The 24,054-nt window shown below is 43.8% G+C and overlaps 3 protein-coding genes and 1 pseudogene across 3 annotated transcripts; 2 read left to right on the forward strand and 2 right to left on the reverse strand.

The window, feature by feature from the left end:
- Positions 1-5,601: 5,601 nt before the first annotated feature.
- LOC147463484 (uncharacterized) lies at positions 5,602-6,275 on the forward strand. The gene has a single exon (XM_086489221.1). The coding sequence runs from the start codon at positions 5,740-5,742 to the stop codon at positions 6,202-6,204; it is 465 nt and encodes a 154-aa protein (XP_086345347.1). The 5' UTR covers positions 5,602-5,739; the 3' UTR covers positions 6,205-6,275.
- A 4,009-nt stretch (positions 6,276-10,284) lies between these two features.
- Positions 10,285-12,858, forward strand: LOC147463485 (uncharacterized; annotated as a pseudogene).
- A 3,926-nt stretch (positions 12,859-16,784) lies between these two features.
- Positions 16,785-19,548, reverse strand: LOC147463486 (uncharacterized). The gene is made up of 10 exons (XM_086529000.1): positions 19,446-19,548; positions 18,681-19,363; positions 18,379-18,552; positions 18,050-18,255; positions 17,840-17,968; positions 17,580-17,759; positions 17,353-17,490; positions 17,156-17,249; positions 16,982-17,080; positions 16,785-16,874 (listed from the first exon to the last, which is right to left on the reverse strand). Exons 1-10 carry the CDS (start codon positions 19,546-19,548, stop codon positions 16,785-16,787), a joined length of 1,896 nt encoding a protein of 631 aa, XP_086385126.1.
- Positions 19,549-21,550: 2,002 nt separating this feature from the next.
- On the reverse strand, positions 21,551-22,555 carry LOC147463487 (uncharacterized). Its single transcript, XM_086529011.1, has 2 exons — positions 21,688-22,555; positions 21,551-21,582 (listed from the first exon to the last, which is right to left on the reverse strand). Exons 1-2 carry the CDS (start codon positions 22,049-22,051, stop codon positions 21,551-21,553), a joined length of 396 nt encoding a protein of 131 aa, XP_086385137.1. The 5' UTR covers positions 22,052-22,555.
- Positions 22,556-24,054: the final 1,499 nt, after the last annotated feature.

Here is a 24,054-nt window from a genome sequence, read left to right on the forward strand (position 1 = left end):
TTTCACAAACCCCAAACATAATACAAATTCAACATCTCATCCATGTGATCGTACAATTCCCACTCGTTGAAGTAACATGCCAAACTTAGCTATGTAAGTTTCCACGTCTGATCTCTTTTGCTTGCACAAATGCAAACACTTCAGCAACCATGGATTCATTTTATCTCTACAAAATCTAATCAAGAACGTCGCAAAATATCCCCAAAAAAGTTTTGAAGTAATCACTAGATATTCCTCAAGCCACTTCAAAACTTTGCCGCTCAGAGTAGTTTCAAATACTACTTCCTTATGCACCACATCACCACTACATACCACCTTACAAAGGATCAAACATGGGAATCCAAATCTTCATCATATTTCATGCAAATCTGTTGTACTTGAAACCATGATGCTTATCGCTTGGTCTTGCATATAGAAAGCTTCAAAAAGGTCTGGTCCAATCAGAACACGGAACATTGAACCCCCATGTGGGACTCTCGTAGCTGTAATTGGTCCCCCAATCGACAAAGTGGGACCCGGAATGGCGGTGTCTCTCTCACCAAGATCACAACTTGCGACGACGACGACTGTTGGTGCTGTGCCCAAAATTGCGGCCGTAGTTCCTTTGAGGCCAAATCCCACTAGCATTGGAAAAAATGGTTCGAGAAGGCCAACACCATCTAATTCATAAGCCCAATCCAGAGAAGGAGGCATGGTTTGCAAAAATTATGGTGTGGAATCAGATCCTCATCGTTCGTCTGCAAATCGATCCAATTTGGTAATGTCAACTTGGGTGAATGTATCAATGACTTCAATCGTATGCACTTTCATTGCCATGTCCCCCCCATGGGCTTTTGAAGTGGCATTAGGTGGGAGTGCCATAACCGGTGTTGCTGTTGTGGGAAAAGAAGAATGGGAGAAGGTGGACCTTGAGACCGTGTCTGTCAATGCATAAAATATGATGTGCCTCAGTGGTCAGTGCCATGAACCCTGCCTCCAAACTGCCACCGGTTTGAAGTCGATTGTGGTCACTAATGTTATTTGTGAATACAATCAATTACATACAAAATTCAAGACTACATCATTATACATAGATAAGATTTACGAGATGGAGCAAAGTTCACCATTTTGTATTGTCATTATCATTACATCAGAATATAGCTTCATCTTGATATAGTTACATCACATAAAGAGCTCCTGGCTATAAAACCCTTCATAAACATAACGATACAAAAAGTCGCACTGTTCTTAATCAATGCTCTTTCCGATTCATACAAACATTAAGGTTTTTGGTAGCCTAATATTATTGACACGCTTTACAATTGTACAAGTTTTTGTACAATTTTTCTTGTAAAATTGCATTTAGGCCACATTGGTCGTTTAACGGGAGGTTGTTGGGGTAACGATCAATATGGTTGATCAAACACACCCATACTAACTCATGACTAACCTTATTCTTATATTGATGAATATGGATAAGAAGTCAGTGAACATTATCTCCCTATAGACTCCACCATACATTGTGTACTTCTCTTCCTCACCGCACGTACACATGTGCACGTGTACCCCTTTTAGTTGGCTTGACATTCCTAGGCATTGTGAAGCTTGTGGCATAGATAATCTAGCTAGCAATTGCCAAAAAGGCACCTAAAAACTTGCCAAAAGATGTGTCTAAAAAGAGAGTTAAGATGCCATTGTGCTATCTTGAAGTCATCCCCTCTCCTAACTTGTTTGAAGTTGAGTGCAAATTAATCCCACTTAGATTGATGATAGAGCCCAAGCTAGAGCTGCTATAAACCAAAGGGACATTGCAAATATTTCAAAGGGATGCGAATACTAGAAATGACAAACCTAAGATAGTTGAAGGAGTTCTCAATGTGTCCATAACTTCAACGATTTCAATAGTGACTAATAAATTGTCAACGATTTCAATAGTGACTAATAAATTGGATAAATATATTAACGTCACCAAGATGGCTATGGAATCTAGGATATCTCTCACCAAGAATCTATCAGAGCTCTTGAGGAAATTTCCTTGTGCTCTGGAAGAAGTCGCAAAGTTCCCCTTCAACCGAATGCTAGGTCAAGACAACTCAAGCCATGATTGAACCATTGCCTTCATCAACTTTCTTGCCTACATATTTCTACAACTTTCTTGCTGTAACACATGTTGCATTTCTTGATCAAATGTGTATGTTTCTTTGGTTGTTTGTAGCACCTAGTTGGGCCTTGATCCTACTACTAGTATGAGATCTCCCATTTCTCTGACAAGGTAACATGTTTGAACTCTATATATCAAGAGTCATATTGAAGGTGTTTAAAGACATTGGCTGATCATCAAGTGTCTTAAGTGATACATTCACCTCATGTAAGATATCAACTTGCTTGTGCATATGCTCTTGGTCCACAACTTGAGCCATAACATTCACTCCGATCAAGTCTCCACCATTTGTTGTATAATTTCTCTTTCCTTTTTTACGGGATCATGACATATCCTAATGAGGCCCTTGTTATCATGCATACAACAAAAAATGGAATTTTCAAAGTTCTCTTTGAAAATTACTAATAGAATGAGACTTTTAAAACGCCATGCATCTCATACCACGCTTTGCAATAAATTTGAGTGTCATTTAATATATCGTTCTAGTGAGATTTGACTCCAAGCTACACTAAGTGTATCATAAAGATAATCCATTCTCTTTTGCAAGCCATGATTCCTAAAATGTTGTGGGAATTCACAACTTGCATGTTGGCAAAAAGTAATTCTGCAATAATCAATGGTTGGATATTAGCCAAATGCCTTTTAATATTTATTGAACTGTGTATATTATTATCATGTTCTTGAATAAGATATTACTAATTTATTCTCAAAGATCTATCAATTTTTCCTTGTAAGTGTGCCTTTTCTCATGCTTGATGAAGGAAGAAACTAGACTAGCCAACAAAGCATCTAGATTAGCCAACAAGCTCTTTAAGATAACCGAGTTCAATGGTAGGAACTTCTCAGTGTGGATAACGTCACAGTCAAGATGGTCTTATGCAAAAGAAGCAGTTGCAAACCTTGTATTATCAATGCGACCAACATGTATTGTGATAATTGATAATGAGAGGCTAAGAAGGCTTTGCTCCTTGCTATTTGCTATGGAATGTAGAAAGGAACGATGAAACGAGTAGTTGGTGGCAAGAGGTTGCTTGTCCTATGAATTATAATCAATGTGAGGCTGATTGTTATGTGTTTAATAGTATGGTGCTTGGAAGTGGGTATGGTTTGCAAAGTACAATGCATGGTTAGAAGTGATGGCGTGCAACCTTTTGGGATCTCATGGACTCAATGCTTAGTATTTGTTGGATCCTTTGGGAAGATTTATATAGCAAGAATAATTTGTTCAAGTCTAAGTTTATGCTCCATATGCAAGAGTAGTTGGTAAACAATGCTTTTAGAGCTTATATATGTAAGAAGCATCTATATTATTATCATGTTCTTGAATAAGATATTACTAATTTATTCTCAAAGATCTATCAATTTTTCCTTGTAAGTGTGCCTTTTCTCATGCTTGATGAAGGAAGAAACTAGACTAGCCAACAAAGCATCTAGATTAGCCAACAATCTCTTTAAGATAACCGAGTTCAATGGTAGGAACTTCTCAGTGTGGATAACGTCACAGTCAAGATGGTCTTATGCAAAAGAAGCAGTTGCAAACCTTGTATTACCAATGCGACCACATGTATTGTGATAATTGATAATGAGAGGCTAAGAAGGTTTTGCTCCTTGCTATTTGCTATGGAATGTAGAAAGGAACGATGAAACGAGTAGTTGGTGGCAAGAGGTTGCTTGTCCTATGAATTATAATCAATGTGAGGCTGATTGTTATGTGTTTAATAGTATGGTGCTTGGAAGTGGGTATAGTTTGCAAAGTAAAATGCATGGTTAGAAGTGATGGCGTGCAACCTTTTGGGATCTCATGGACTCAATGCTTACTATTTGCTGGATCATTTGGGAAGATTTATATGGCAAGAAGAATTTGTTCAAGTCTAAGTTTATGCTCCATATGCAAGAGTAGTTGGTAAACAATGCTTTTAGAGCTTATATATGTAAGAAGCCCGTGGTTGAAGATGCCTACAATGGCCACTTTGCCATGTGCTTACATTCTATGGAAAATAAGTATTGTGTTGTATCCTTGGCCAATCTCATCTTTGAGCACGAAAAAGTGTAGGGCTATAAACCGTGCTGCACTGTATTGGTCGTGATGAGTGTTGGAAGATGATGGCGTAGACCCTTGCTTCAAGTACTACCATGCTAGAGTTGATGTTACTATTTGATGGGTAGTTTTAGTGTGAAAATGATTTTGATGTTCACTACCGATTTTATCTATGAAGTTTTTGTTGTTGTGTGGCTAGTTTTTGTTGTGTGTCTGGTTGGAATCTAGTAGCAGGTATCTGACCAGATTTTGCTATGCCTACTTTGATCAGCTTGGGTGGTTGTATGGTGTATGATTGGCTTTAATAGCCTTCTTTGGCTGTTTTGGGTGACATTTACTTTGCACACACCTAATGGATATATTTAGACGATGTATTAGTGCAACACTTACTCTATTCTTGCTAACACAAGTCCTAGATTTTAAAAGCTTTCGTGATGGTTTTTGATGCGGTTAGCACAAGACACAATTGTGGGGATTCTAAACAACTACAATTTTTGTTTTCATGTAAGAGGAATTTGTTGTTACGCAATATAAGATGCAATCACCATATTGGCTACCCGAGCTATGGAAGAACGAAATGAAGGGAGGTTAATGTTATTGAGTGGCTATTGCTAGCTATGTGCATATGAAGTTATTGTGATTAGTGACTACTTGCGCTTTTGGGAGATATGGTCTCAAAAGAAGGGGAAAGAAGCAACATGTACTTAGTTTGTTGAGCCCATCATAAGTATTGAAAGAACATAATCATTAAGCTACATAGGCCACCCAAAAAATCTGTTTGAAATCATACTTAGTTTGTTGAGCCCATCATAAAGTATTGAAAGAATATAATCATTAAGCTACATAGGCCACCCAAAAAAATTGTTTGAAAGCATGTACGCTTTGACCAAAGATTGTGATGCTTTTAAACAAGGACTAAACGATGTCTTCAAGCCACACACGAATCTGGATTCCCTACTATGCCTCTTTTCACATAAAGAAATTGAAGATGATTGTTTAACATCTCCTACGCTTTGCAAAAAGATGTGGTAGTGTCCCTCCTGAGTTGCTCGAGGAAAAGTACCTATAAAGACAAGTTGGCCATGTAATGCCATGTTTATTCCATTGTCTAGGTGAGCCTTGGTAGGATTTGCCTAAGCTTGAGCACATACGTACACGTCACACACATGTTAAGACACACCTCTTCATCTGGGTATATTCACAATAGAGAGTCTAAGACCGGGCTTAGACGGGACGACAGCAGACGCACGCTGTCCATGCTGACACCATTCTATTGGCAAAAAAAAAAACTTCACACATTTCTGGACCCGGCGTAAGAGACAGTTCTCACCACCCTCCTTTGACAATGCGAGTGTGACTTTTGCCATTACAAAGAGGATGAGGGTGAAGAGGATTGGAAGGGGGTATATGTATGCGGGTCCACAAGGCCACCTTGTGTGGCTACCATTGTTGTTCTGCATCGCCCACGTTTCTGCTATACTCTTGGACGAGCTCACTCTATTTTTCTGCGCTCAAGCTTGTGGTGGCCTTGAGGTAGGTTCAACAATCGAGCCTGCTCACCATGGTTGCTATGGCCGCAGCTTCAGCTACGCCATCCTCTACCTCGGCCATGGCTGTGAAATGCGCCTCTCCTTCTCCTGCATCCACCGCTACAACTGCGCCTGCTAAATTAGGTTACTCACGGCGGCTCCTCCTACCGGGTCTCGTCTGTGCCCCTCTTCTGTTGCAACAGCAAGCGGCTATGGCGAAGGACATTCCTCTCTTCGGCATCAGGAAAAGGGTAGAACAGGCAGAGAAAGAAGTCGTGAAGGAGGTGAAGGAGCTTGTCAAGGAAGGCGAGCAGCTTGTGAAAGAAGGAGAGAAGGAGATCAGCAGTGTGGTTGCCCCAGCAGCAGCAGCGGTTGCATCGAAGCCTTCGTTTGACAGCCCGCCCCCTGCCTACCAGGCCGCAGGAGTTGTGGGTGCAGAGCTTGTTGCTGTCCTCATTGCTTCCTCTGTTGTTACAGGTTTGGTCAGTGAGTCATGAACCCTCTAATTTTTCCTGTAATCTGATCAATTCTATCATCCGTTAAGAGCTCCCGACATTGAGTTTGTGCATATGCTCAGTTTTTCTTGTGCTTATATGTATTGGTCTTCTTCCCAATATCATGTGTGTTATTGTGCGTAGCGATCTGTTAGCGATATGCTTGCATGTGGGCAGTAGCAGGAACTTGTGTAAGCTGAGGCAGATTGCAAAGTAAGGGTGTCCTTCTATTTTATGCTGCAATGGTAGTCTCGGCGTGCATTCTTTCTCGGCGCCCACCGCCTTTTGCAGAAATCGTACTGTAGGTTACCTGTGTACTGGATGGGCATGCCGCAAGGAATCACATGAGGGATCGGCTGTATGTGTTGTAAAACAATTATGGCTGACAAAATAGAAAGACTCTGGTAAAATTATCTACAAGTCTTGCCTGGAATCTCTGAATCACTTTTACTGAGGAATACCTGTAATGGCTTTGGAGCATGCTTATGTGTAAGAATGAAGGGGTTGTCTGCGTGCTCACTGCTTTGGAGAGTTCCATTCGACGTCTAAGTAGATTTCATGTCATGTGAGGATTAAATGCAGCTGATTGTCTTATGAGTGGTTTAACGTGCTTTTTGGGGGGGGGGGGGGGGGGGGGGGGGGTTGGGGCTCCATTCTGATTACCGCCTACTTGCCAATGAAGTCTGATGACTTACATTCTTTATTGATGACTCTTCTGCCTAAATGATATTGTAATCTGGGTTCGACTTATGTCTTCTTTTCTTCCACTGATCAATATGAGCATGCTTTGAGAAAGTGGTTGATGTAGTTTTGTTCTATAAGCACTTGATCTGGATGCTGGTGCAGCCGTCGTACTGCCTGTCATATGCTGTTTTATTGTCATGAGAAAGGGATTGTGGTGAAGACATATCTAGGAAGGGTTCTCTTTGTGTTTTTTGTTTGCTTTTTTGAGGAAAAACTCCTCATTTTGGTTGAACAGCCGCCAGAGGGAAACTTACACAAACCATTGTGTGTGTGTGTGTGTGTGTGTGTGTGAGAGAGAGAGAGAGAGAGAGAGAGAGAGAGAGAGAGAGAGTGTTGTGCACTTAAAGTTTGGCAACAACTTGAGGAAGAATGGGAGTCTATTTGGTTTTCAAGGTAACTAATGTCACAAGGGCTAGGGAAATAAAGGAGGAGGTAGTCTTTACACTGTGAGTGTGAGAAGAAGATTATGCCTAAAATCCAATTACTGCAGCGAACTTCTGATAACTTGGCAGGTAGTATATGGATCAGTGGCTGATTTAATGGAGGAAGGGCTATTGGGGCATCAATGAATTCATTAGTTTTTTGTGTTCATTAAGTCCATATGAACAATATGTATACAGTAGATGAGTTTCAAAGGGATGAAAGTGCATGGAAATTTGAGGCTCCAGTACCAGGAGAGCGAGCAAAACCAACCTTTCAAAGGAAACAAATTACAAACCATCAGTACTTTTATACACATTTTGGTGACACTTATTGTCGCATTACGATTTATAAAGGTAGCAAATACCTTTAAATTTTCCCTTTGAATGTTTGAACAATTCTAGAGACATATCCATTCATATAAGAAAATTTGTTTTTTCTTGTACCTTTGCACACTGGTCTCTCTCTCTCTCTCTCTCTCTCACACACACACACACACACACACACACACACACACACACACACAATGTCACTTTGAACATTTGCCCTTACATCATAGTTTGAATTGGCATGTTAGTAGCCGTGATTGTAATGTTGCAAGCCCTCGAGAGGGAAGCTTGTAGAAGTAAAAAGGGAAGGTGGTTGAGGGTAAGGGAAAAGGCAAGGAATCTAAGGACAAGAAGTCAGAGAGATCGATTTCAATTGATGGGCGATGAGGAGGAGGAGGAGGAGGAGGAGGAGGAGGAGGAGGTGGTGGTGGTGGTGGGCTCGAGTGATTAGGAGGTGGAGTGTTACTAGTTGTGTCTACGACTTATGGAATCATTTGGTAGTAGTAGAGGTTGAGGAGCATGATGACGTGGTTGTAGATCATGACCTTCTACAATATGCCCTCAATGAAACAAGGACGTGGGTGAGCCACACCTCTCGATCGCTTCCGTGGCTCTCCCTCCTATATCACAGTTTGCTATATTATCATCTGTGGATAATTTCACCGGCTTGTGCATCTCCATTGGCTGAAATATCAGCTCAGTTTTGCTGGATTCTTTCAGAGCTTGGGCACCGCCATCACTTCTAGATCTTTACTTGACCTTGCAAACACATTAAACCTCTCTCTCTCTCTCTCTCTCTCTCTCTCAAAGCTCCATGGATTTTCACATCCGTTTGACACTTTGTACATGATGCGCTTTCTCTCTCTTGCCCTCCCTCTCTCTCGCTCTTTTTTTCTTTTTTTTGGAAATAACATTGGTATAAGTCCTTGATGAAAGTCTATCAAAAATCAAAAGGTAGAACCAAAAAATGAAGATGCTTATTGCACAAAGAACCATGAGATTGGTAGCAATTACAAGTGCATCTTTGCAAAGAGCACCAAACAAAGCATGATCAAAAGTTCTCTAGCAGCATGTCAATCTACATGGGTGAGCTCAAGTTCAAGAAAATGTCTAAGCTACACAAGTGAATAGTTGTCCTTCTAAAGCACACAAACCTTGGCGTAAATGGGACAGTTCCTTGGCTTGACTCGAGGGGGGTGATTCATGAAGGAAACAAGGAGCAAATGAATGGCCAACACTAGAGAGGAGCAAGTGAGAAAGTAAAGTCTAGTGAATAGAAGACTCCATCAAAATGGAATGTATGAGTGACAATGATGAGGGGGCTCCTGTATGCAATTGGAGGGGGGTGCACATTATTAGAGGGTGTTCATCAAAAAGATCTAGTACTCACTAGGAATGGGCTCATGTTGCTCATGTTGCTCCTCTAAGGAGCAACATGAGCGGTCTCATAGATGGCACCGACAAGGAGACCCACCTAGTAGACTAAGTGGTCAGTAAAATCCAAAGCAACAAGGGCAGGGCCAAAAGATTGAGCATGGTTCATAGAGCCACCATTAAAGCCACGAGCGAACAAAATGTTGGCATCCAATGGCCAAGAGAGCTATGATACCCACATTGCCTGGTGACCTTGAATCAACAGCTGTGGCAAAGGCTGTGTATACAAGGCCAAATGTGATCACGATCTCAAGGACAAGGGCACCCCATACTGGCTCTCCAATTGACAAGGCATGCAGCGAGTTTCAACTTTATGTCCGCGACGCATTTCGAGGGGTTTCAACTTTAGAGCAAATGGGTGTCAACTCATGCGAGAGAGAGAGAGAGAGAGAGAGAGAGAGGTGGTCATGCCATCGGTGACGAGCTTGAGCAGGAGACATGCAATTGAAGCTCCCGAGATGTGACCGCAGGGTTGACAGGCCAAGGGACTCACTGCAATGGCTTCTCTCTCTCTCTCTTTCTCTCTCTCTCTCTCTCATGCATGAGGTCTGAACTTCTGAAGGACCCAGATCAGTCCACGACGCATTATAAGGGGTTTCAACTTTAGAGCAAATCGGTGTCGACTCATGCATCATGGTGTCTGAGCTTCTGAAGAGCCCCTAACTAATCGATCCGTGGCTACTGGGAATATTGCTCTCGTTTGGAACCTTCCAATTCTATGAAGGCCTAACTTTCCTTAATTTTCCTCCCCTCAAAGGAGGAAGCAATACCTGAGAGATTAGAACCCCAGCTCATCCAATTCTCAAATGTACATGTCGTCGCTTGACGCCCCTCAGGACTATATAACACATAGCATTTAAAGAGGGGGGGTAAGGGGATCAATGGCAGGGAACTGGATTGGGGCTCATCGAGAGGATCTGGACCGTGCATACCTGTAAAAACTAAACTTGGACAGCGGGGGGGGGCTGGGCATGCTGGCCAAATTCAAGCGGGATAAGGCTGAGGGAAGTGCCATGTCATCAGGGTGGAAATTTGAATTTGGGACGCTTTTCAGGGGGGTCGACAGGCGGGGAGGCCACGCTGTTGGGGTTTGGGCAGAGAGGCCACGCATTATCTCTGAGAGGCAGGAGGGTAGAGGGAAGAAGCCGCAACAGGTATGGAGAGCAGACAAATGCTGGACCTCAATGTACCTTGGGAGGCAAAACAAGTTATGCAGTCCATTGACCTAAACGTAACCTGGAAGGCAGAGGGAGATCGAGGGATGCCGGGCAGGATGGAGGCACGATTGGATGCTTTCGAGGATGGGGAGAAACAAAAGCAATATCGTATATTTGATTTGAATGAGGAGTTGGAGGAAGGCAGCTCGTCATCAACAGGCTCAAGTAGTGCTTCCATGGAATCAGGATCCCATTCTAGTGGTGGTGACCAAGTAAAGGAGTTTACCGAATTCCCTTCAACCTTCCTTGCAGATTCAATCCATAGGAGGAAACCCATGACCCAATCTTTTGACCCAGAGTTGCATGCTTCTCACCATTTCTTTAGCTTTTCTCGGGAGAGCTATGACCTTATGCTATTAGATCTTCAAGGGATTTGTAAGCCAACATTGGGTATGCTGCACAATGTCGGCATGCATGATGTAAAACGGTGGAACAAGATGAAGGACAATCTTGTGATCCGAGGATCCCCTCGGCATGGATCAGTTAGGATCTTCTTGAAGGGTCTCCCTCCCAGAGCCATTGCACCAAAGGAGGAGTGGACAACCATTACAGAACAATGTCATGTCGACCAGCAAGGGGCTCATTTGAGCATGTTGGAAACTATGAATCAGATGAAAACTGCATGGTGCACAGATATCAAAAGGCATGGCATACCTACTTCATTCATTAGAGATGCGGTCAGAAATTGTCAGGTATGTAAGAAGGATCCTATCCTCCAATCTGAATCGCTTATGTTTCAGAAGGTTGGAGGGAAGGGCAATGCCGGTGAGAAAACTCCAAGTGAAAAAATTATTACAGAAAGATTTCATGTGTGTGATGTGCTGGAGAGTATTATGCTAAACCATAAAGTCAGGCTTGTTAAGATAAGATCAGCCAAGGTAAGCGAAGGAAAGGTAGAGGACTACTATGTCTGTCATCGTGGTGGTTCAAGAAGGCATCATGGAGAAAACAAGCGTAGAGAGAGGAAAACGAAGAAGTGCGGTTGTCCTTTCAAGGCACAGGTGCAATTCAGTGAGGGAGTTCATGAGGTCATGATTTTGCTTCGTGCTACGCATGAGGGCCATGTTCTTGGCTCTCGGGCTGACTTATATCATCTACCTGTTCATCCAAGTGTGCTTCAATGTTGCATGGAGGATTATTTTGATGTTGGAACATGTCGCCATGTTGCCAAAATGTCAGTTTCAAAAGAAAACTTCCACAAGCAACGAACATGCTTGTTAGATCGCACAACTTTTCGATTCTTCATGATCTCAAAGGAGGTCCAACAGTTGGCATATAGCCTACGGCATGAAGGTAGCAAGATAATTTTCTTTTCCTGTCACCCCTTTAATTACTTAACCATTTTGTTTTCTCTAGGTCGTGCATCTGGGAATGATTGGTCTGCAATGTACATGGAGGCTCTAAAGTTACAAGCCGCAGGGAAGGTCCTTTGGAGTGCCCTATCTTCATTTTTATGTTTTCCTTTTTCTTATGTCCTTATTTAGTTGCTTATTGATTTTGAAAGGTCGCATATGTGCAACCGTACAATCCAAATGCTTTGCAAGACGTCAACAAGCCGTTTGTCGTCATCATTCAAGATGATTGGATGCTTCAGATGTGTATTCGATTCTCACAACATAATGCATGGGCCGTGGACAGCACATTCAAGACAAACGTTTATGGGTTGCCATTGTATGCAGCTGTTTTGCCAAATCAAAATGGTACAGGGATTCCTTTGTGGTTGATGATGTGCACAAGTGACCCTGGGACATGTCAGGAGAGCGTTGCCCTTGAATTGACCATCCGGATGATATTCTCGAGAATGGGCAGCATACGACCGAATGCAATTGTGATAGACAAATGTCCCCAAGAATTGAATGCCATCTTGAGTGCCGTCAAAGATGATCCTGCTTGTTGGGCTGAACACAGTGAAGGACAACGAGTCCAAGTAGCATGTCATGTCCTAGTTTGTTGGTTTCATGTCAAAAAGGCTTGGGTGGAGAACCTTTTGCCACAAGTGCCAAGACACATGCAAGACCATGTTTATTCTTCAATGTGTAACTTGATGCACTCCAGCTCCGAGGATGACTTTGAAGCTCGCTTTCAGCGCCTCTTGCTAGACTACTCCAATCATGCAAATATTCAACGTTATGTCTCCAATGGATGGTGCTCGAAGTCATGCGTATGGCGTGAACGCTGGCCGAAGTTTGGACGTCTTTTTCCCCATGGCAATGTGGACACAACGAATTTGGTGGAAAGACTATGGCAATATGTCAAGTATTGGATGAGAGGATAAATAGGCCAGCCTTGGATCTACTACATGCACTTGTTGGCAATGCGAGGAGTGGAAGCTGGATGGGAGGAACTCTCTTGGAGTTCTTCAAGCAAAAGCAAGAGCTAGGTGAGCTATTGTCCCACTCCTTGGACTTTCTCTTCGATCTACCTCTTAGTAAAGTTCATGGCATGTTCATTGACAGCGGATTCTGGACGATTTGCTGTGTATGGTTCAAGCAAGAGTGCAACAAAGGCACTAGCTGCTGGGGAGAAGCTATGTCAACGATACAAGACTAATCCTGAAACTCTTCAGGTGGTGAACGAATCTACATTACTCTTCAAGATTCAAAGCATGACATCAGACTCTTGGTACCATGTGAGCATGCAATCCTCGTACTGTGATTGCCCAGAGTGGTCCTCCCAATGCAAGCATCTATATGGGCTTCGGTTAATACTTCAAAGCTATTTTCCAATGCTTCATGAAATTTTACCTATTGTGGATAGCGTGCATGCAATGGCTGACCTTGCAACCAGCGATGGAATGCAACAATGTGCCCAAGTCTTTGAAACAGGGAGTGGATGTGATGACAAAGCACTGGATATTGATATGAATGGTATTGGACCATACTTGCAACAGGTTGACATGGAGATAGTCAATTGTATCGACAAATCTAGGGAGTTCTTGCGACAATTGGCTGATGTATTACCGCAGTGGACATTGCAGCAAAAGGAGGTTGCTCTGAAGAAATTAAAGATCTCTATGGAGAACTTGGAGAATCTCCATGAGCCAGAGGAGATTAGCTTGCCAAGAAAGGGTAGCATCAAACAAATCCAGGCAAATGTCACACAAACACGGCTTGGGCATGGCAGGCTATCGTGTATCATTGATGGCATAGGTGAGGTAGTTGAAGGTTGTCCAGAACCAGCAAAAAAAACCAGAAACACAGGTTCCTTGAAACGTAAGCACCAGCGAGGGCGAAATCGAGTGCGCTTTGAGAAATGGCGACGTGTTAATTGCCCGCATTGTTGTAGCAAAACCCTTCTTGTTGATGGCTCAAATATAGTATGTTGCCATACATGCCATGCTTTGCTCCCTCTATCTCAGAAGCACTTGTCTGCAAATTCAACTTCCCAGATCATGAACCACTTGTACAGTTATGGGATGGTGAGAACCCGGCCAATGGTTCTATCATAGCATGTGACCACGAGGTATCGCATATTGATTGTGAACGACATCTCACTGTGAAGCTTGATGATGGTTGGATATATGAGAAGATCTATGCCTCGCAGACACGAATTACTTTTATATGACTTGCGTGCGGTTTAGGGTCATCCGATTATGTCATGCCTCATTGGAACTTTGCAAGCTATGTATGTTTTGTGAACATGACTTGGACAATTGCAATATATATTTTTTTGGAACAATTAGATTGATATGATGTGGTCCCCAAGAAGCTAGGCTAGTTTGTAGATATCCTAAAGTTCATTTGGGTTGTCTTAATCTGGTTGTTTGTTCTTTATCACTCGTAAGTGGTCGCAATAATGAAGTGTTGTCTCTTTGATATCACCAGCAAAATGAAACCATAATGCATCAACACAAGCCTTTTGCCAGGTGGTTGACAACAAGCTCATGGGCCGAGTTTTCTCTGGCTTTTCCCAGGTCTTGCATCTCTATACAGGGGCTATAGGTTGAGCCCAAAAGGGTCATGCTTAAGCTGATCTTGATGGCGATTTTGCTAGGTTTAGGATGCGTGCACATCAGCCATGTACATATGCTTTTACCAATTCTGGGATTCTGATTTTTGCTCTCGCTCTTGCTAGGTCTTGCATCTTCCAGATCAGCCTTAGAAGAAGGGTCCTTATAGTTTCCATCCATACACAATGGGACCTTGCCATAATCTCGGACATGACCATAAACTGATTGCCAAAAGCTCACACACCCAGCATGACTTCACCATAAACACACACACATTCAGCATGACACTAAAAACAAACCTCGCCATAATCTGGGACATGACTGAAAGCTCACACACATTCAGCATGACACTAAAAGCAAACCTCGCCATAATGCCCTAAACGTAGGGTCGGCACAAACAACACCAATCGAACCTCGCCATACTCTGGGACATGACTAAAAGCTCACACACATTCAGCATGACACTAAAAACAAACCTCGCCATAATGCCCTAAACGTAGGGTCGGCACAAACAACACCAATCGAACCTCGCCATACTCTGGGACATGACTAAAAGCTCACACACATTCAGCATGACACTAAAAACAAACCTCGCCATAATGCCCTAAACGTAGGGTCGGCACAAACAACACCAATCGAACCTCGCCATACTCTGGGACATGACTAAAAGCTCACACACATTCAGCATGACACTAAAAACAAACCTCGCCATAATGCCCTAAACGTAGGGTCGGCACAAACAACACCAATCGAACCTCGCCATACTCTGGGACATGACTTAAAGCTCACACACATTCAGCATGACACTAAAAACAAACCTCGCCATAATGCCCTAAACGTAGGGTCGGCACAAACACCAATCGAACCTCGCCATACTTTGGGACATGACCATAAATTGATTGGCGAAAGCTCACACACACCCAACATGACACTAAAAACAAACCTCGCCATAATGCCCTAAACGTAGGGTCGGCACAAACACCACCAATCGGACCTCGCCATAATCTCGGACATGACCATAAACTGATTGTCAAACACACCCAGCTGGCATGACTTCACCATAAACACACACAAAAACAAATCTTGCCATAATGCCATAAATGTAGAGTCAGCACAAACCATAACATCAAATTGATCAAGCCGGTTTAGGGTTACATGATCAGTTATAGGAGACTCGAAATAGACTGCAACGGTACAAACACCAATCGGACCATAATGCCATAGACCTAGAGTCGCTCGGCACAAACACCAATTGGACCTCGCCATAATGCCATAAACCTAGAGTCACCATAATGTCAAATTGATCGAGCCATTTGTATTACATGATCACTAATATACACATAAACATTGGCTTATCAGAGAGTACATATAATAACTAAACCCGGACGAAGCCATAAACTTGCATACAGAAATAAAAATGGTCCAACAACCATACATCCGATCACTAAACCCGGACGAAGCCATAAACCTGCATACAGAAATGAAAATGGCCCAACAACCATACATTCGATCACTAAACCCGAACGAAGCCATAAACCTGCATACAGAAATAAAAATGGCCCAACAACCATACATCCGATCACTAAACCCGGACGAAGCCATAAACCTGCATACAAAAATAAAAATGGCCCAACAACCATACATCCGATCACTAAACCCGGACGAAGCCATAAAACATACATGGCTCTCAGACATAGCCATAAACCAACCCAAACCCGAGCACCTATTATAGATCTAGATATAAACGTGAAACATTGCACCAAAAGCTCGTCACAAAGGACAATGCACCACAAACTGGGAACACATTACAAAACCTCACCATAAACATACATAATCGGGGAGTCGCCTTAGACAGAATCGGACCTTGCCACAAATTTTACTCAACAGGAAATAAAAATCAAACATCACCATAAATAATAATTTAGCTGGACTAGATGCATGTCCCAAAATGGATGAGGAATCGGGGTTCGATCGAGCTCAAGCATAAAACTCTGATACATGCCGCTTACACCATAAACACTAAACCCAGACGTGGAAATAAACCTGCAAACAGAAATAAAAATGGCCACTAGCCCCACATGGAACTAAACCTGGACGTAGCCAAAAACCTGCAAACATAAATAAACCCAGACATAACCATAAACCTGCTTGTATACATAAACATGGCCACTTCCCACATACATCAAACATAGTCCTGAACCTGCACATAGACAAAATATGGATCTCGGACGTGGCTAGCCGCCATAAACAAGCCCACATAAACATAGTCAGTAGCCAATGATTTGCTTTCTTTGAACCAATATTGCAGCATAAAACTCGCCATACATACTTTATCGACACAAACCCTGGACATTACATGTAGGCTGACACAAAACCTCGCCCTAAACCCGATCATACATAAAGTGTCATGGGTTGTTTTACAAAACGGCCATAGACCCAGCTGGCTCCCTTTAACGCAAAATGCAACACATATGGTGACCAGCCATAATCTCATTCCTCCCCCACTATATCTAAGCACCAACTATGGAGGCTTTGCCTCAATGCCAATACATCATCGTGTATGAACCATGTCTTCTTCACCTGCACAACATCGACAAACACAAGAGGATTGAAGGAAATTAGAAAGGAGATTAATATCCAGATGCATATGGTAGAAAGCTAGCACTCGACACACACTCTAAGCATACCCAGCTTTTGCTCTTCTCCTGCAAGCAAGACTGAATTATGTAGCGAATGGCAGCCATGACATAAAACCCATAGTCAATCGCATTTGGTTGAATTGGGCCCTGCAGCATCAAACCATTAACATGACTAACATGCCCTAAATTTTCCAAGCATGAGAGGAGCACAAGAAGACATACTTTCAACACTTTTAACTCAAATTTGGTGGCAGGTTCAAGCAATGCATGTTGGACATCATGAGCTTTGACTCCTTGGGCCATCGCCTCCATAGCACTGCATATTCATAACCAGCAAGATAAAAAACCATTGATAGCCATATCAACTTGTTTCATATACCGACCTCCCAAGCTATGATGAACAAAGTCAACCCATGTACCTGTGCAAAACAGGTACAATTTCCATCATGGTCGTGCACCCAAGTGGGTCATAGTAGAGAATGTGGTTCTTTCTCCAACGTAGCCCAGCAATCTTTGCATGTGTGGCAAGATACATAACACAACATGTCCAATGCTCCCTGTTGCAAAGAGAGACAACATCAGCATGTCAATGAGAAGCCACAATGTAGCATACCTAGCAGTCCTTTGTCCTCTCCTTATAAACCACCTGTAAATGATTGGAAAAAATGTAAGCACGCATTCACCAAAGTCCCTCTCCCCGAAGAAGTTATGTAAGACCCGCATGGAATCTTGCTTGGCCAAAGTCGCATCCACAACAGGATACCACATAGAGTCCACAAGCATCACTTGCATGAGGACATCTGAGCCTAGTGTGTACTCCATCCACCTGTAAAAGTGAGTATGTTAAGCACATGTTTGCTCACCATAATGCATACCACTCAATAACAAAAACATGGCGGTGATTACATTGCAAATAGATTCATCGTGCGCGTGGATGCTTTATTTGATAAGATGAAGCGTAGAGCCTGATCATCAATGTCCACACGTAGGCCAAAGCGAAGAGAGTTGAGCGACATAGGCACATGTGAAGAGAATCTACATCCAACATGCCAATGAACATAGTGAGTATCAAACAATTAGAAAACTGTGAACATAGGGATGGTTGACAAAAGCCACCTGTACAAGGCCCGATTACTACGTGTCGGAGTGGCAGGGCTGATTTCATGGCCTATTTTTTCAATTGTCAGCTGGTTATTACCGACATAAAATAGGAGAGCCGACAAAGATGCATCATCAGGAGAGCCTATTTCAATAGCTTTCTCTTGTGTCTTCCCTCTTTGAATCGGAAGCTTTTTCTTTGTTGGAGTTGCAAGCAATGTAGGCTAGAAAGGAATGCACATTTATTAGAACACATCAGCATGCTGGATTTTTTTTCACCGCTCTCAACACCTAAACAAAATTACTTATGCACAAAAAAGCAAAAGTTACAAATCCTAGACACATACATCCTCATCGAGCTTAAGATTGCTTAATGTCTCTGCAAGTCCTGGGCCCTCTTCTCTCTTGTCTTCATAATTCTCATTGTCGTCCTCTCCTTCGGGAGCATACTGGAAAGGGTCCTCATTGTCAGTGTCCTCCAAGGCTGCCTCAAGCCAAGGAGGAATATCATGCATCCTCTTCTGTGAATGTCCATAGCATGGTAGTTAGAGAATTAGTAGAAATGAATGAACTAATCAAACATGGTGTGCAAACATACTATGAAAATTGATGACAAAAGAAAATTAAATTAGACAAATCGGAAACTTACATGTGTGTTGTAACCTTCATCAATGCGCTTTTGAATTTTTGCCAGCCGGAGAGCCTTGACTGCCATGTAGTCTCGCATCTTCCCAGCCACAAATTCCTCAATAAAAGCGGCCTCTGACATGTGCTTGTACTGATTTCCAAGGTCCTTCCATACTTGGTGAGCCCGTATGTGCGTGATGCGTTGATACCTTTTACAATTTTGCCTAAACTTCCTATCCTTGTCGCCAAATCTCTTTAAAGCTGCTTTATGCCAAGCTTTCACTTCCGGATTAGGCATGAGGTTTGCTCTTCTCTCAGCTTCTTTGTGGAGGGGGCGACCTCCACGGCGCTTTTCAATCTCTACAGTGATTCCATGGAAAGTCTTGAGGTGAGACATCATCCGTAGTCTTTTGAAGATGAAGGCCGATCGCTTTGGGCAATCAGCACTTGCGCGGCATTGGCGTGCTAGCGGGAGCTCAATCTCTAGATAGACTTTTTGATCTTGGATGCTGGCTGCCTCTTCTTGCTTTGGAAGATCCTCAAATACCTCCTGTGCTTCTCCCTTTGCTACATCCTCTGTCTCAACTCCACATCCCCTTGAGCCCACCAACCTCTTTCGCGGACGGATGTTTAGGCTCGAGGGTGTGCCCATCTCAGGCAAGGTGTGCTTCCGTGGACTTCTCCTTGGTTGAGAAGTAGCCCCTTCTACATGAGGAGATGTGGGAGGAGTAGTGAATCTCTCCTCATGACACAAGGGTTCCTCTTCTTGCTCTTTAGCTATGTCCACCTTCTCGGACTTCTCCGTAGGCTGGACCTCCTCCCCATTCTTTACCTTTGGTGAGACATCGGCCTTTCCTCTTGTGATGCGAGAGCAACCACCCCTTTGCCATGTTCTTTTCCCCTTTCTAGCAGGTGAACGAGCCATCCCCTAGCCACAACCTCAAGCCAAATTAGCTCATGAAAAGCATGACAATAATTCCCTCTATTTCTCTCTCTCTCTCTCTCACACACACACACACAGACACACACAGTCAGCCACACAACGCACTCCCTTTCTTCACATGGCCAAGCTCATGCATAACCCCATGGGCGAGCCCTGAGATGCTTGCAGAAAGCATACATGGAACCCACGCATCCAACCCTTCAACGAGAAAAAAAATTGTGCTCACCTTCAATGCTGCCCACACAGAACGCATGCATCCCAACCTTCACAACCAGCGAGAAAAGGAGATGCCCTCACCTTACTTGCTGCTCCTTCGCTTCGCTCTCAAACGATGCTGGGCCTGAGCGATGACCGGATAGCGGTGACGGGATTATCCACCAATAGCGCAAAATCCTGTAAGGACCTCCCCCCTGCCAAACCCCCGTATCCCCCCACTCGCGGGCTCACCATGCAACCAATCAGCAGTCGCCACGCGTCCCATGCCCCATGTTTTGAATTTGGCCAGCATGCCCAGTCTCCCCCGCTGTCCAGGTTTAGTTTTTACAGGTATGCACGGTCCAGATCCCCTCGATAAGCCCCAATCCAGTTCCCTGCCATTGATCCCTTTACCCCCCCTCTTTAAATGCTATGTGTTATATAGTCCTGAGGACGCCCCTCCCCGCGCGCCGCACGTGTGTTTTCCTGGCAGCCCCGCCACATGCAACCACTCTCCGCATCACCTTAGACTCGTTTTATTTTTTGATTTTGTGCGCCATTACATACACCATACTACTACTGGCACATAAGAAAGTCAATTCCTTAATTGATGCTGCCGGATATTTCCCGCCCCCCCTCTCAATATTCTCTCCCCCCTGCATCCACGTGTACTCCCCTGTGCTCGCATAGCTCCCTCGCCCTGCGCCTCCTGCCCAGCCTGGCCGTAGACTGTCTCTCTCTCTCTCTTTTCGCGTCGGCTTCTGACCTCCGAGCCTCGCCATTCCACAGAGAGAAGAGGTGCGTGCAAAAACCCCTGCCTACCTTCCCCCTTCACCCGCAGCGATAGCCGCCTGTAGCTCCAACAATGTGTGTGTGTGTGTGTGTGAGAGAGAGAGAGAGAGAGAGAGAGAGAGACAATGTGTGTGTGTGTGTGTGTGTGTGTGTGTGAGAGAGAGAGAGAGAGAGAGAGAGAGAGAGAGAGAGAGAGAGAGAGAGAGACTCCCTCCGTGCCCAAGCCTTCAGCCCCGCCTCTGTCGCCTGTCCAATGGCGTGTCCCCCCCAACCAACTACGACCTGCTCCTGCCGCAGCCCTCCCCCCCCTCCCCCCCCCCCGCCTCCTCGAGGCACAAGCACACTCCTCATCGTCCCGCGGCCTTTCCTCCAGTGCAGAGTGCTGCTCAGAGAGAGAGATGTAAAGCATACATGAGGCCATTCGTTCTGCCATACTTTCTCTGGAAAGTTGCACAACGGATGCCAACTTTTTTCCATTTCGCACACATGCATCCGTTCGGTTAAAAAAAGCACATGTTCCGTCCGGCCACGTCTTGTGCGTACATGCGTTCGTCCGTTCACGTTCGTTCGTTGCTGAAGTTGACATGTGAACCAACAAACCATGCATTGCCAACATCTCAAAGATAGCCTTTTCCAACAAAAAACGCCTAATAACATTGCATTGGATGCATGAAAAAACGCATGACAAAAAAAGATTTCAATATCCGACAACCACATAAACAAGAGACTGACAGTCATAAACTGAATTGTTCTAAGTACATCAAAATGAACCATTTACTATGATATAGAAGCGCGCGGCATTACTGCTCATTGGCAGCCATAAACAAAAACACTTAAGAACCATAATGAAAACCTTGTAGCAGTACATAAATAGAGGTGTTCTACTTCATAAACAGAGGTGCTGCTCATTGCAGCCATAAAGCAAACCACATGACAAAAACTACAACCATGTAGAACATGACTCAATCCTCAGACTCCAAATCATCATCAAGCCCTGCAAAACACAACTTCAAGAAATTAATAATAAGCTTTATGGATACATATTGAAACAAAAGACAAGATCACTTTGAAAAATAAGAACAATTATAAAATCCATAACCTACTACATCTGGAACTGCTGCATTCTGGACCCTCAAGCTGCTATGGCGGAATAGGGCTGTCCTTATCCGCAAGGCCATCTCGCGATGAGCAGGATTCCCGCCATGATTAGGAAGTGGCTCTTGGGATTTGGGATGCGGATCTTGCTGATCATGAGGCTCTGTCTCGCCTCGGATTTGCACAAAGTTGTGTAGGAAACAACACGCTCCTATCACAGTGGGCGCAAAAGCAAGATCGACATTGAGATCTCGCAAAATCTGCCACCTATTCTTTAAGAGACCAAAGGCATTTTCCACTTTCACTCTCCACTTCGAGATTTTGCTGTCAAAATCTCGCTTTTCACGTAAAAATCGCCCTGCCTTCATTCGGTATGGCTTTACCAAAAATGTCCTCGCTTTGTAGGCTGAGTCTGCAATCAAATAAGGCCGTACTATCTCCCCTTGAATGTGCAATAGTGGCCGATCGAGGGCTTCTCGTCGTTTGAGCTGACCATACAAGTTACATCCTTTGAAGTGAGAAGAATCATACACCCCTCCTGCAGCCCTACAAACTGCACTCCAAAAAAGTTTGTTGGAGTCGACAATACCCTGTAGGAGGATGCTCGAAAAACCATTTTTGTTGATGTATTGCGTTGGATAGAACTCTCGTGCTGGCTTTCTTTATAGACGGATGTGAGTCCCATCAAGTGCCCCAACAATATGCGGCAAACCAGAGATAGCCTCAAATCCTGCCATTATATGCTCAAGACGGTCTCCATGTGGCACTCTAATGCCGACCTTGTGGAAGAAGTCAGTACTACTCAATATGTGACAAATGATCACCACATATTTGCAAATGGTGCTCTCACCCATGCCAAATAGATTGGCCATGCTTCGTGAGAAGTGTCCATGTGCAAGCCGCCAGAGTACGCAAGAAAGCGCAACCTCTGGAGAAATAGGCTCTCTGACAAAAATGACTCCGCTTGTGGGAAGTAGAGGAAGAATCATGTTTAGTAGCACAAGAAAGAATCTGCGAGACATGCGATATGCAAAACAGTAGGGATCTTGATTTGCTAGGCGAGCTGAAGACCAAAGCACAATGTGTACACTACGAAAGGATGTGTGTTGGCGAGGAAACACCACCATACTCTTGGTGCAAAACGCCATGCCACTAACTCGAGCGTCCCCACCATCCCACAACACAACCATGCATAAGAAAACATAGTTATGAAGAAGTTGTTATCCTCCAAGCGTTGATCATGCGATGCACTCGTCCTGCCTAGTGTACTGTCACTCAGTAATGTCATCATCCCAAAGAGATGAACCCACTCTTCCATCCTATGATTGTAAAACCAGAGGACTGCCAGGTCCTGGTCCATCCGCCCAACCTCCCTTTAATAGGCTCCTAGCCACTTCTGGACCCCTTCCCACTGGCAGCCTGCCCTTGGTCGAGTCCATGACCCCTTGGTTGGCCCTTGGCCTGACATTACTCCCCCCTTGGAGAAGCGTTCTCGTCCTTGAAAACAAAAGTGGGGAATTTTTTCTTAAGAACACTAATGTTTTCCCAAGTGGCACCCTCTTCAGAACGATCTTTCCACTTGACTAAAGCTTGACTACCTACATGATGACGAGTACGAAGTTCATGAAAATCTAAAATGCGTTCAGGTTCATGCGGTGGAATGGGATGTTCAGTGAAATCAAGCAATATCTGCTGGCCGATAACATTGTCGTCCCCATGCAAGCGTTTACGTAAACGACTTACATGAAATACCGGATGGACACGAGAGTGTGCAGGTAACTCAAGTTTGTAGGCCCTATCTCCAACTCGCTTGAGTATCTTGAATGGCCCACAATAACGTGGAGATAATTTGGGTGTAGGTCCAGTCTTCAGACTTTCTGAATGTTCTGGCACACACAAAAATACCTCTTCCCCTTCCGTGAAGGTAACTTGCATACGTTTCTCATCAGCATACTTCTTATACCGATCCTGTGCTTGTCGAACATTTTGACAAGCAAGTCTCAGCATTTCCATATGATCTTGGATGAACTCCTTGACCTATTGGAGCTTTTCAGTTGCCAACCCCACCGTCAATGGTGATCTAGGTTGAAAACCATACATAAGCATGAATGGACTAAAACCAATTGTAACATGCTTAGCACTATTATATGCAAACTCAAGAATAGGAAGATAATCTTCCCAATCGGATTGCTTCTTGCTAACGTATGCTCGTAGCATATCCTCTAGCACTTGGTTGACTCGTTCCGTTTGACCATCTGTTTCAGGGTGATCAGCCGTACTTAAATTAAGTTGTGTACTCAATCGTTTAAAAACAGCCCTCCAAAAATGACTGTTAAACTTGGGATCACGGTCACTCACAATGTTACTTGGC

This window comes from Adiantum capillus-veneris, chromosome 2 (assembly GCF_014529385.1).
Source record: "Adiantum capillus-veneris isolate H3 chromosome 2, ASM1452938v2, whole genome shotgun sequence".
In the NCBI taxonomy this organism is placed as follows: domain Eukaryota; kingdom Viridiplantae; phylum Streptophyta; class Polypodiopsida; order Polypodiales; family Pteridaceae; genus Adiantum; species Adiantum capillus-veneris.

Bases quoted from the DNA above. Each gene is read 5' to 3' on its own strand.
- LOC147463484 (XM_086489221.1), top strand. From the start codon at position 5,740: ATGGTTGCTATGGCCGCAGCTTCAGCTACGCCATCCTCTACCTCGGCC.
- LOC147463486 (XM_086529000.1), bottom strand. From the start codon at position 19,548: ATGGCAAAGGGGTGGTTGCTCTCGCATCACAAGAGGAAAGGCCGATGT. The intron at 17,250-17,352 runs GTACATGGGTTG...ATGAATATGCAG, and splicing joins ATTGTACCTGTTTTGCACAG to TGCTATGGAGGCGATGGCCC. The intron at 16,875-16,981 runs GTATGCTTAGAG...GATGTTGTGCAG, and splicing joins AGGAGAAGAGCAAAAGCTGG to GTGAAGAAGACATGGTTCAT.
- LOC147463487 (XM_086529011.1), bottom strand. From the start codon at position 22,051: ATGAAGGCAGGGCGATTTTTACGTGAAAAGCGAGATTTTGACAGCAAA. The intron at 21,583-21,687 runs GTTATGGATTTT...TGTGTTTTGCAG, and splicing joins AGCAGTTCCAGATGTAGTAG to GGCTTGATGATGATTTGGAG.